Below are 12,480 nucleotides of genomic sequence, written 5' to 3' on the forward strand. Positions count from 1 at the left end.
GCTCAACCTGTCATACAAGTACAGTGACATTTTTTTCTGGCATCACCGTATACGGTCTGTGACTTTGGGTTTGGCAGCTTTCATCACCGTTCATTGTGACTATTGTATATAATTTGGGTCAATGCAATATTTCTGATCTACGTCCTTACAGGAATATGCATGTACAAGTCAGAAGTAAAAAATGTGGAAATGAAAAAGGGGATGACCGTTTCAACTTCCCCTCATCAACAAAAAAAACAGTTTGTTCACCTGGCATCAAAACTGGCTTTGTTAGTGTCAAGATTCAGAATAGTGAGTGATCACATTTGTGAGGTTAATTTCAATTATTGACTTTGGAAAAAAAAAACGTTAGCTTGAGGTCCATTTCATAGACATATATACATAGACGCCGCATTGGACGCTGCAGCAATACGTCAACGTGGGCGCCATATTGGACAGGGCAAGTCTGGCCTGTAACCCTATACAAGTGAACGGGGGAGTTGCCGTTTTTCTGGATAAAAAGCACAATAACGTCTAGATTTCTCAGCCGATTTCAATGAGTTGTTATTATATTAAAGGGTTTATGATCTAAACGTGGAGTAGAAAAATAAAGTTTTGTCTGCGGTTACTTAGAATCTGGATAGTTGAGCTATAATCGCTGCTAGACGCTCAGCAGACGAGTGTGTACCGTAGGCTGACATGAACTGAATTACTGATGTGATAGAAAATAATTCATTCATCAGAAGGAATTGTTAAAACTCACGTTTGACAAGTATGGCTTTGGCTTATTATACCCCCAACGTATAATAACAACGTAGTAGGGGGTATATAGCTATCCGCGTGTCCCTCCGTCCGTTCACGTGTCATACTTTCGTTTTTTGGAGCAGAACTCGGAAACTATTTAACTTAGGAACTCGGTCTGATGGTTGACAGTGTGGTCTAGTTGTGCCTTTTCGGAGGTTAGAAGTCCAGGGTGCCCCAAATTTCTGAAATTTTGGCCAAAAACTGTGATTTTTTTTCGACTTAAATTTCATTTCCGGAGCAGAACTCGGACACTATTTAACTTAGGACCTTCAAATTTAGTATGATGGTTGACAGTGTGGTCTAGTTGTGCCTTTTGGGGTTAGCAGTCCAGGGTGCCAGGGTGAGGTTTTGGGCACCCTGGACTTGAGAAAGGTGAGTTAATAACATGCTACATTGTGCTCAATAGACTAATTCCATTAGTTCCTAAAAGGGTAAAACCTTTGATCCTACTTTAGAAGGGGTCAAGCGGTGAGTGGGGGTATATGAGCCATGCCCACTTTTGCCTTGTTTTCCTTGTTTAAGTTTAATACTTGTAGAGAGGTCCCTGTATAATATAATATAATATTATATAATATAACTTAAAATTAAATGTCGGCTAATTTTTTAAGGCACAAAACTTAAAATAAACCAAACTACTTTATTTTGTCACTGAAGTTTTAGGACTTGTTGCAACATTTGCTTTTTTTTACAATTGGTAAGACACATTTAGTGTTGTCTTTATCCAGCTGAGCACAACAGTCACATCCAAAATGCAACCAAAACACTTCATACACAACTCATGATCAACTCTTTTGCCAGAACGTTGGTGACTCATGACTTTAAAAACACTAACAACTGGTAGCACGCTAATAAAGGTCATATTACAAAAAGCTTATTGTCTTTTTTGTCCTGTGATGAATGTAGTTCCCTAAACTTTAATGCTCGTGTGACTATTGGAACAGACAATATGGTACATTGACAAACTACCTATTTTGTCATTTATGTATGAGGGTTTGTTGGTATACATATATGATTTTAGTACCATGCAGTCAGTGATTTGTTGGAAGGATATTCAGGGAGAGATGCTGACTCATCAGAGTATGTAGGTCACACCTAACAGAATAATGGGAAACTGAATATGAGACGCTGTTTATAGAACATCCATCCTTCTTTCCATTATTTATACCAGTTTATCCTGTTGATCAGACTGGAGCCCGTCCCAGCATGCACTGGCCTAGCCACAATTTGTCCCACCCCATTTCCCAGTTATTGTATTAGTCAGAGATCTTGTTTTTCTAACACATAAATGAAAAACCAGAAAGTTTGTTTTTGTTTAACAACAAAACAAACAAAAGTTTTTAGACCGAAAATAATCCACACACTAGATAATTTTCCCATGAATATGTTTTTAATTACCACCAAGTGACGTTTTGAGCGTCATGCTCTTCTTCAGACCAGGAATTAGACACACCCTCATATACGTACAACTTGGCAGGTCACTTGGACCTAATAGGCTCCATACATATAAACAATATAATGTGTAGTTAAAATGAAAAATCTCTAGAAAATGCACCAAATATACACGAGATCTTGCGCAAAACTACCTCAAAGAGACACACCTGTCTGTCAGTTAAAGAACCGTGTCAGTGCCTTGAGCTAATCATAACAACTTGAATATCGCATGACTAGAGCATCATATGAACCATCATAGTTTATTACACCGCTTTGTTGAATACTCAATTATCTCCTCTCCTTTGGTAAAGGATGGTCCAGTGTATCCTCTGCTAAGAGGAGATAAGAAAGGAAGCATTGAAGCACCTTTCCTTGGCATTTAGAGGATTCAAACAGCTCTTATCATCGCTGCCGATGTGTCCAAAGTGCAGATCCAAAACACATCTCTTTTGAGTAACAATGAGTTTTTGTCACCTCCAGTATGGGGACGTTTTAAACAGCTTATTATCAAAGTATCTGAGAGAAGTAACGCAGCTTCTCATATCACAATTTTGAATTGTGGATCTGTACTCAGAAGCTCTTGTTTAACTTGGCCCGGTAGTTTTTCCAAGCCAAATGGGCATTTGATGGAGAAATCTCCAAATGTCAAAAGTTTTTGATCCCAAATCACAGCATGGCTTCTTCCATGGTGTTACTCAAGGTCTTGGTGTCTTAATGTGGTATTTTGGAGGGATTATTGATAATTTTTAGCAATTCTCCAGCGGTAAAAAAATATTAAATTTAGCACCAATTCTGATATAAACCCCAAAATTGCCGCAACAACTTATGAGACACAAAAAGACAAAAGCAGGTCTATTGTGGGTCTCAGATAATTTTACAAGTGAGCTGCATCTTCATGTAAATAATTATTTTTTTTCCCCTCCGTCAACCAGTTAAGCTCTTTAAAACATGCAGGATTGAGACGTGTACGTGGGTGAACTTTTAATATAGCCCTTATCAATTTATTTTGAGCCTTTTGGAATTTGCTTTTGAGAAGTTGTTGAAGTTTTTGTGTTGTACCAGGAGATGGCAGCATAGTCAAAAGGACTTTGAACTAGAGCTCCAGTTAGTGTGTGAAGAATCCAGAAAAAAAGCTTTTCTGGCTAGAAAATTGAATTCTTTGATTTATCTTGGTGAGGCCATATTTTCACAAATCAAACCAGTGAGTGACGTCACGGTGACTACGTCCACGTCTTACTGTATATACAGTCTTTACAGTTTACTAATAACAGAATGAACATGAACATAGTGAAAATAAGATGGAATATAAAAGGAGATTAAAATACAATGCATAACATAAGATATAAAGTAAAATCTACTGAATAATAATAATATTATTAATTGATATTATTAAAATCAGTACCCATATTTGCAGCATGCACATACTATATACATCAATAAACACTGCTGCAGCATCAGAAGGCCTCCATTTTCTTCTACTCTGTTGTGTTCTTTTCTTTTATACAGAAAAGTCTATGTATTCTTAGCTTTTACTGACAAGTATACAGAAAGGTTTAAGTATACTTGGCTTATACTGACAAATATACAGAAAATTCTAAGTATACTTAGCTTATATTGACAAGTATGCAGAAAAGTCTAAGTATATTTGGCTTATACTGACAAGTATACAGAAAAGTCTAAGTATACTTGGCTTGTACTGACAAGTATACAGGAAATTCTAATTATACTTGGCTTATACTGACAAGTATACAGAAAAGTCGAAGTATACTTAGCTTATATTGACAAGTATGCAGAAAAGTTTAAGTATACTTGGCTTGTACTGACAAATATACAGAAAAGTCTAAGTATACTTGGCTTGTACTGACAAGTATAGAGGAAATTCTAAGTATACTTGGCTTATACTGACAAGTATACAGAAAAGTCTAAGTATACTTAGCTTATATTGACAAGTATGCAGAAAAGTCTAAGTATATTTGGCTTATACTGACAAGTATAGAGAACATTCTAAGTATACTTGGCTTATAGGCCTACTTGTACTTAATCTTTTGATCAAGATATACTTAAGAAAAGTATAATGAAGTATTCTTTCCTTATAGGCCTACAGAAAAGTATATACTTGACTTGTAGTTGTGCTTAATTGTTGATACAGTAGCCTATTAAAGTGTGTGAGAGTTTGTAAACAAAGGTTTTGATATGAATTTACTCCAATTCATCAAGAATTTTCCAAGTTTCTGGATTCTCCGTTCACCGTGGAGGCATGCGAGAATTACAACTATCCGTAATGAGAAACGCCATACACATGAATGGCAAAAATAGTTTGAATCGTACTAGTCAAAATGCAATTACGAATATCTAAAACTAGAGATATCTTGAATTAGAGTCTTGACTAGTCAAAATGACGTCGCAGATATCTCTAATGAACATCCTGTCTAGCTATTAAATGTTAAAACATACATGTGTGCATACTTCCCTTTGCCACTGACTGTCTACACAGTGTTGTGATTGCATTTGCAGGATTGTATGTGGTACACATTTGGCTCTATAATAATAAGGTTTATTTTCATGCCACACAAAAGATGCCAAGTCAACAAGACACGAGCAGTCACAAACCACTGCATTATAAATGCAAACAAAAGTACAATCGGGGTATTTGCGTTTGATGCATTAATGCTTTAGTGATGGAAGTTACGATTGTCTCTGACTCCACCTGCTCTGTGTCCTTTGCTCTTTGCTTAGTGGTGTCCTCTTATGAAAAGTGCAGCAGCTTTTATTACAGCACAAAGCAGGTAAGACAACATCAGAGTCTTTACAAAGACATGAACGAAATATATGAATGTTTTTCAATTTCAACTGAAGGAGTGGCCAACCACGTACTTATTCATGCACCTTTTATTTGGGTTACTCAATAAAGAATCGTGACTACGACATGTTAATGTATGTTAAGCATGAAAGCCTGTATGTCCTGTACTGTATCTATAGGAGAGAATGGATTTACCAGAGTTTTAAGGGTGTGATCACCTCTACAATCTTTTTTTCTTTGGTCTGAATTACACCAGAACAAAATGAATTGCACTTACATTGCTTTATTGTAAGCGACTAATAGCCATAAAAATACATCCAAGTCATTCTAATTATTATTAATCGTGATAAACTTTACCAAATAACGCATTACAAGGTCTTTTTCTTGCCATCTTGGCATCTGGACTCTCAGATTGACCACATTCAGTCCCTGTTTTCATGAAGAGACACAAAACTATTTTAAATGATTACCTCATATCCATTTAATAGGACTTATTATTATTCTCTGGAGAACATGAATGTGTGTACCAAATTTCACGTCAATTTATTCCATAGTTTTATAGGAGATATTTCAGTAAAACAAACTAAAATGTCAACCTGCTAAAATACTAATACATCATCTGTGAGAAAATATAATATATATAATATATTGTTACCTATTTTTTTTGTACTTATGAACTAAAATCATTCAAATTTGCTTCATGAGATGACGAAACCAACGTGGACTTACAACACAATACCAGAAGAAACAAATATGAGTGTGATGCTCCATCATACAAAACAACAACAACTCATGTTCTTTGCATTTTACATTTTAATACTTTGAATACTTTACATGGCATATTAACATGCATATCCAGATGCAGACGACAGAGCAATCACCACAGTATGCAGCACAGTGTTTTCATCCAGTAAATTCCTAGCAAAAAAAAAATTGAAATATGGATATCAAATATCTCTTTGATTATATTGGACGTAAGAGCTTTTCATGCTGTTTTATCCGCCTACAGTATCTGGCTCATATGGTTCTGTGTCAGTGTTAACAGCAGTTAGTAAAACCTGCATGTATATTATGTCAAAAGAAGTTTGTCAGTATGATTAAGTATGTGATGAGATCTGTTATCATTAAATTAGGTTTGTGTTTGCAAAGAACACAAGTCACAGTTAAAGCATGTTCGAATTTAAGATATATAGTATCAAATCAAAGGTATAAACATGAAAAATAATGACAATGAATTAAGTTGACTCATACAGCCTCTTCATAAACAATACATGGTGTATATAGTGTCTAAATGTTGGTGATATTAAGACCATTGTTCAAGTCCAGTTCTTAATTCAAAATAAATGCTGTAACAACTGCTATAACTAAGAAGAGACTTGTTTTGTTGAGGACTACAGAAGAGGCAGCAGCAGTTGTAGGTGCAGCTGTCGGTGCAGCCATGGCAGGGGTGGTGGTGGTCGTGCTTGTAGGTGCTGCAGTGGTGGTCGTGGTCGTGCCTGTGGGTACTGCAGTGGTGGCGGTGGTGGTGGTTGTGCCTGTAGGTACTGCAGTGGAGGCGGTGGTGGTGGTTGTGCCTGTAGGTACTGCAGTGGTGGCGGTGGTGGTGGTCGTGCCTGTAGGTACTGCAGTGGTGGCGGTGGTCATGCCTGTGGGTGCTGCAGTGGCGGTGGTGGTGGTCGTGCCTGTAGGTACTGCAGTGGTGGTGGTTGTGCCTGTAGGTACTGCAGTGGTGGCGGTGGTGGTGGTCGTGCCTGTAGGTGCTGCAGTGGTGGCGGTGGTCGTGCCTGTAGGTGCTACAGTGGTGGTGGTTGTGCCTGTAGGTACTGCAGTGGTGGCGGTGGTGGTGGTCGTGCCTGTAGGTGCTGCAGTGGTGGCGGTGGTCGTGCCTGTAGGTGCAGCCGTGGTGGTGGTTGTAGGTGCAGGCGTAGTGGTGGTTGTCGGTGCAGGCGTAGTGGTGGTTGTAGGTGCAGGCGTAGTGGTGGTTGTCGGTGCACCTGTCGTCGTGGTTGTCGCTGCAGTCGGGGTGGTGGTTGTAAGTGCAGCCGTGGTGGTGGTTGTTGGTGCAGGCGTAGTGGTTGTTGTAGGTGCAGGCGTAGTTGTGGTTGTCGGTGCACCTGTCGTCGTGGTTGTCGCTGCAGTCGGGGTGGTGGTTGTAGGTGCAGCCGTGGTGGTGGTTGTTGGTGCAGGCGTAGTGGTTGTTGTAGGTGCAGGCGTAGTGGTGGTTGTCGGTGCACCCGTCGTCGTGGTTGTTGCTGCAGTCGGGGTGGTGGTTGTCGGTGCAGGCGTGGTGGTGGTTGTAGGTGCAGCTGTGGTGGTGGTTGTAGGTGCAGGCGTGGTGGTGGTTGTTGCTGCAGCCGTAGTGGTAGTTGTAGGTGCAGGCGTGGTGGTGGTTGTTGCTGCAGCCGTAGTGGTGGTTGTAGGTGCAAGCGTGGTGGTGGTTGTTGCTGCAGCCGTAGTGGTGGTTGTAGGTGCAAGCGTGGTGGTGGTTGTTGCTGCAGCCGTAGTGGTGGTTGTAGGTGCAGGGGTGGTGGTGGTTGTAGGTGCAAGCGTGGTGGTGGTTGTTGCTGCAGCCGTAGTGGCGGTTGTAGGTGCAGCCGTGGTGGTGGTTGTAGGTGCAGCCGTCGTCGTGGTTGTCCCTCCAGTCGAGGCCTGTCCGTTGCCAGAGGCTGTTTTGAGTATAAATTGTTGGATCAGTGTCACATTTAGTCCAACATTTCAAACAAATTGAAGAACTTTATGTGAAATGAAAGTTTCTCTTACCAACAAACAGAAGGAGGATGACACAGATCTTCATCATCATTATAGGAACGTGCTTTTCTGTTTTAAGAATATAAAAATTGATTTTGTTAGATTAATTTTAGTAATGAAAACTGAATAGTGTCACAACCTACTAAAAGCATTTAGTAGGTTGTTTAAAATATCTATTTGATCTCATAGCATTTGTTTAAATTAGTTGTATTACTTTCATTACATTATCCACTGCACCTTTGAGACAATAATTCTTTGGTATCTAAAAATGCAAACTACTTTAATTCATTTAGAGGAAAAATAAATGACAACATAAGCATCTACACTCCTTCTGGAAGGCTTTTTCGTTCCTTCATTAAACTTTTAAGTTAAAAACATATCCCACCATAAAACATAGTTCTAGATGTACACACACAATAAAGCATTTATTACACAAGAATCACAGATGTGGAGTGTAACACAAATATATAATAATATGTATAATATCATAACATTGTAATTGAAGAAAGACAGGAAACACAACTGGCCTTAATTGAAATTGGACAAATATTCACTAATAAAATACTTACAGATTTCGTCTTCACTGCAGTGACTGAAGTTGTGATGCTCTCTGATTCCACCTGTTTAGTATCCTTTGCTGTTTGCTGGTTGATGTCCTCAACTGATCAGCATTTATATTCCCACAAAGCAGGTAAGATGAGGCTCTGAACAAAGACGTTAATCATCTGTCGGTTTCTTTAAGGTGTGGCCACCCCTTTAATAGCTTAGTCATACATCTTTTTTTCCGAGCCTTTTTTTACTGGGTAATTAACCGGTTCAGTGACATCCTTTTTAGATATGACGTTGGATTTGATTTATTTGCCCACACTTATGAGGAACACCAGCTATTTGACATGTTTAATTCTTCTTCCCTAAAACAAATAATTCATACAATAATAAAATTCAATTTTTTTCTCCCACAGTCCAAAAGACATACAGGTTAGGTTGATTGTTGACTCTAAATGTCCCGTAGGTGGGAATGTGAGCGTGAATGGTTGTCTGTCTCTCTGTGTCATAGACAAACTGTATATACATAGACGCCGTATTGACTCCTGGATTGTACGTCAACGTGGGCGCCATATTGGACAGGGCAAGACTGGCCTGTAACCCACAAGTGAACAGGGAGCTGGATGTTTTTATATGTTTACATTCTGAAAGCTATTTATAATGCCCCATCTAGTCGACTATAGTACTTTTAAGTATTAGAATAACTTAATAAATCTGTTAATTTACGCATTCACACATCGGCAATTTTTTCTTTTGCCAGCTGTCCTTCCTGCATTTGGCAGCTTAAACTGTGTTACTGTTAGTCTGTATTATTTGTTTAACTTCTTCGTATTTGTCTGATATATAGTTTGCTCTTGGCTCTGCTGACAGTAGACTTGTCCTTGTTTGTGATTGGTCATATACTGAGAACCCGCCCCTTTTATGTGAACGCGCTCACAGCCAGATTGAGAAACCCTGGGTTGATTTACCGAGTTGATAACCACAAACATAGCACCGCTTAGCATGATCTCGTTTGTTAGGGTTAGTTAAACCAGATAACGAGAAGTTACCCTAGGTATGTTGACTCGTCTCGTGGTAGATGCCTCTGGTTTGAACATGTTGAGACGGCTTGGTAGTATCTCTGGGACTCGTCTCTTACCTTCACACTTTCTTGGCCATCTTTTTTTTCGATGGGGTCTTCACAGGAATTTCTCAAAAGTAGAGATTTAGAAAACAAAACAAAAAAAACAACACCAAAACCTCCTCTCCACCTAATCTCGCCTCGCTTGTGAACAGCTGTTTAAACCAGGTGTTACACTTGTAAAATTAATCTGCACTGTACAGATTCTTTTCTCCATTGTATTCGGATGAACAAAACAAAGTAAGAACAGCACTTGTCAATTATCTGATGTCTATCCCAACAAAATGTCTGTTGATGAATGATGTCAGAAATGCCTCAGAAGGGCTGGTACAAACAAGAAGATGAAAATAGATTACAACATTGGAGTGAGTAGGTGAACACACTATGTCCTTCAACGTTCGAGTTAATTCAGGTGGTATATATCAGATATATTTTGGTCGATCAGCGTTGACCTACTATTTTAAATGATTACCTCAAATCCATTTAATGGGACTTATTATTATTCTCTAGAGAACATGAATGTGTGTACCAAATCTCACGGCAATTTGTTCCATAGTTTTATAGGAGATATTTCAATACAAAAAACTAAAATGACGATCTGAAAATATAATCACAGAAAACAATGAGCTCATTGTCTTTAATGATATGAATTAGTGTTTGTATGTCATCTTTTTTCTTTTCCCCTAAAAGCACTTTGCTACGTTAAGAAAAGTTATGAAGAAATAAAGTTTATTCAGGTTTATTTAAGGCCAGCTCTTCGTGAAAACTTTCCAAACTGTTCACATTACACTGTGATGTCAATAAATAAACCTCTTCGTTACCTATGTTGTGTAATTATCAACTAAAATCATTCAAATTTGCTTCATGAGATGACGAGACCAACGTGGACTTACTACACATTACCAGAAGAAACAAACATGAGTGTGATGCTCCATCATACAAAACAACAACAAAGTACACTCTGGTTCTTTTCATTTTACATTTTAATACTTTGAATACTTTACATGGCATATTAACATGCATATCCAGATGCAGACGACAGAACAATCACCACAGTATGCAGCACAGTGTTTTCATCCAGTAAATTCCTTAAAATAAAAACCTGGATTATGGATATCAAATATCTCTTTGATTATATTGGATGTAAGAGCTTTTAATGCTGTTTTATCCGCCTACAGTATATGGCTCATATGGTTCTGTGTCAGTGTTAACAGCAGTTAGTAAAACCTGCATGTATATTATGTCAAAAGAAGTTTGTCAGTATGATTAAGTATGTGATGAGATCTGTTATCATTAAATTAGGTTTGTGTTTGCAAAGAACACAAGTCACAGTTAAAGCATGTTCGAATTTAAGATATATAGTATCAAATCAAAGGTATAAACATGATAAATAATGACAATAAATTAAGTTGAATCATACAGCCTCTTCATAAATAATACATGGTGTATATAGTGTCTAAATGTTGGTGGTATTAAGACCATTGTTCAAGTCCAGTTCTTAATTCAAAATAAAAAATGTAACAACTGCTACGACTAAAAGGAAACTTGTTTTGTTGATGACACCAGAAGAGGCAGCAGCAGTTGTCGGTGCAGCCGTGGTCGTGGTCGTGGTTGTAGGTGCAGCCGTGGTCGTGGTTGTAGGTGCAGCCGTGGTCGTGGTTGTAGGTGCAGCCGTGGTGGTGGTTGTAGGTGCAGCCGTGGTTGTCGTTGTAGGCGCAGCTGTGGTTGTGGTTGTAGGTGTAGCTGTAATGGTGGGTGTAGGTGCAGCCGTGGTCGTGGTTGTAGGTGCAGCCGTGGTCGTGGTCGTGGTTGTAGGTGCAGCCGTGGTCGTGGTCGTGGTTGTAGGTGCAGCCGTGGTCGTGGTTGTAGGTGCAGCCGTGGTGGTGGTTGTAGGTGCAGCCGTGGTGGTGGTTGTAGGTGCAGCCGTGGTTGTCGTTGTAGGCGCAGCCGTGGTCGTGGTTGTAGGTGTAGCTGTGGTGGTGGGAGTAAGTGCAGCCGTGGTCGTGGTTGTAGGGGCAGCCGTGGTGGTGGGTGTAGGTGCAGCCGTGGTCGTGGTTGTAGGTGCAGCCGTGGTCGTGGTCGTGGTTGTAGGTGCAGCCGTGGTCGTGGTCGTGGTCGTGGTTGTAGGTGCAGCCGTGGTCGTGGTTGTAGGTGCAGCCGTGGTGGTGGTTGTAGGTGCAGCCGTGGTGGTGGTTGTAGGTGCAGCCGTGGTTGTCGTTGTAGGCGCAGCCGTGGTCGTGGTTGTAGGTGTAGCTGTGGTGGTGGGTGTAAGTGCAGCCGTGGTCGTGGTTGTAGGGGCAGCCGTGGTCGTCATTGTAGGCGCAGCTGTGGTGGTGGTTGTCGGAGCAGCTGTGGTAATGGTTGTAGGTGCAGTCATGGTCGTGGTTGTAGGTGCAGCTGTGGTGGTGGTTGTCGGAGCAGCCGTGGTCGTGGTTGTAGGCGCAGCTGTGGTGGTGGTTGTCTGAGCAGCTGTGGTGGTGGTTGTCGGAGCAGCTGTGGTCGTGGTTGTAGGTGCAGCTGTGGTGGTGGTTGTCGGAGCAGCCGTGGTCGTGGTTGTAGGTGCAGCTGTGGTGGTGGTTGTAGGTGCAGCTGTGGTGGTGGTTGCAGGTGCAGCCGTGGTCGTGGTTGTAGGTGCAGCTGTGGTGGTGGTTGTAGGTGCAGCCGTGGTCGTGGTTGTAGGTGCAGCTGTGGTGGTGGTTGTAGGTGCAGCCGTGGTCGTGGTTGTAGGTGCAGCTGTGGTGGTGGTTGTAGGTGCAGCCGTGGTCGTGGTTGTAGGTGCAGCCGTTGTCGTGGTTGTAGGCGCAGCTGTGGTGGTGGTTGTCGGAGCAGCTGTGGTGGTGGTTGTAGGTGCAGCCGTGGTCGTGGTTGTAGGTGCAGCTGTGGTGGTGGTTGTCGGAGCAGCCGTGGTCGTGGTTGTAGGTGCAGCTGTGGTGGTGGTTGTAGGTGCAGCTGTGGTTGTCGTTGTAGGCGCAGCCGTGGTCGTGGTTGTAGGTGCAGCTGTGGTGGTGGTTGTCGGAGCAGCCGTGGTCGTGGTTGTAGGTGCAGCTGTGGT

General features: G+C 41.0%; 1 protein-coding gene across 1 annotated transcript; it reads right to left on the minus strand.

Moving 5' to 3' along the window:
* Window positions 1-5,712: 5,712 nt before the first annotated feature.
* On the minus strand, window positions 5,713-8,881 carry LOC141754925 (uncharacterized). The gene is made up of 4 exons (XM_074614355.1): window positions 8,865-8,881; window positions 7,775-7,831; window positions 6,410-7,680; window positions 5,713-5,738 (listed from the first exon to the last, which is right to left on the minus strand). Exons 1-4 carry the CDS (start codon window positions 8,879-8,881, stop codon window positions 5,713-5,715), a joined length of 1,371 nt encoding a protein of 456 aa, XP_074470456.1.
* Between the last annotated feature and the right edge of the window lie 3,599 nt (window positions 8,882-12,480).

Source organism: Sebastes fasciatus, chromosome 17, assembly GCF_043250625.1.
Source record: "Sebastes fasciatus isolate fSebFas1 chromosome 17, fSebFas1.pri, whole genome shotgun sequence".
In the NCBI taxonomy this organism is placed as follows: Eukaryota; Metazoa; Chordata; class Actinopteri; order Perciformes; family Sebastidae; genus Sebastes; species Sebastes fasciatus.

What these genes read in the sequence shown, in the direction of transcription:
- LOC141754925 (XM_074614355.1), bottom strand. An exon ending in CATCCTCCTTCTGTTTGTTG is followed by an intron (nt 7,681 to 7,774) that starts GTAAGAGAAACT and finishes TACTCAAAACAG; the next exon opens with CCTCTGGCAACGGACAGGCC. An exon ending in CAACTGCTGCTGCCTCTTCT is followed by an intron (nt 5,739 to 6,409) that starts GTAGTCCTCAAC and finishes TTGTGTTGTAAG; the next exon opens with TCCACGTTGGTTTCGTCATC.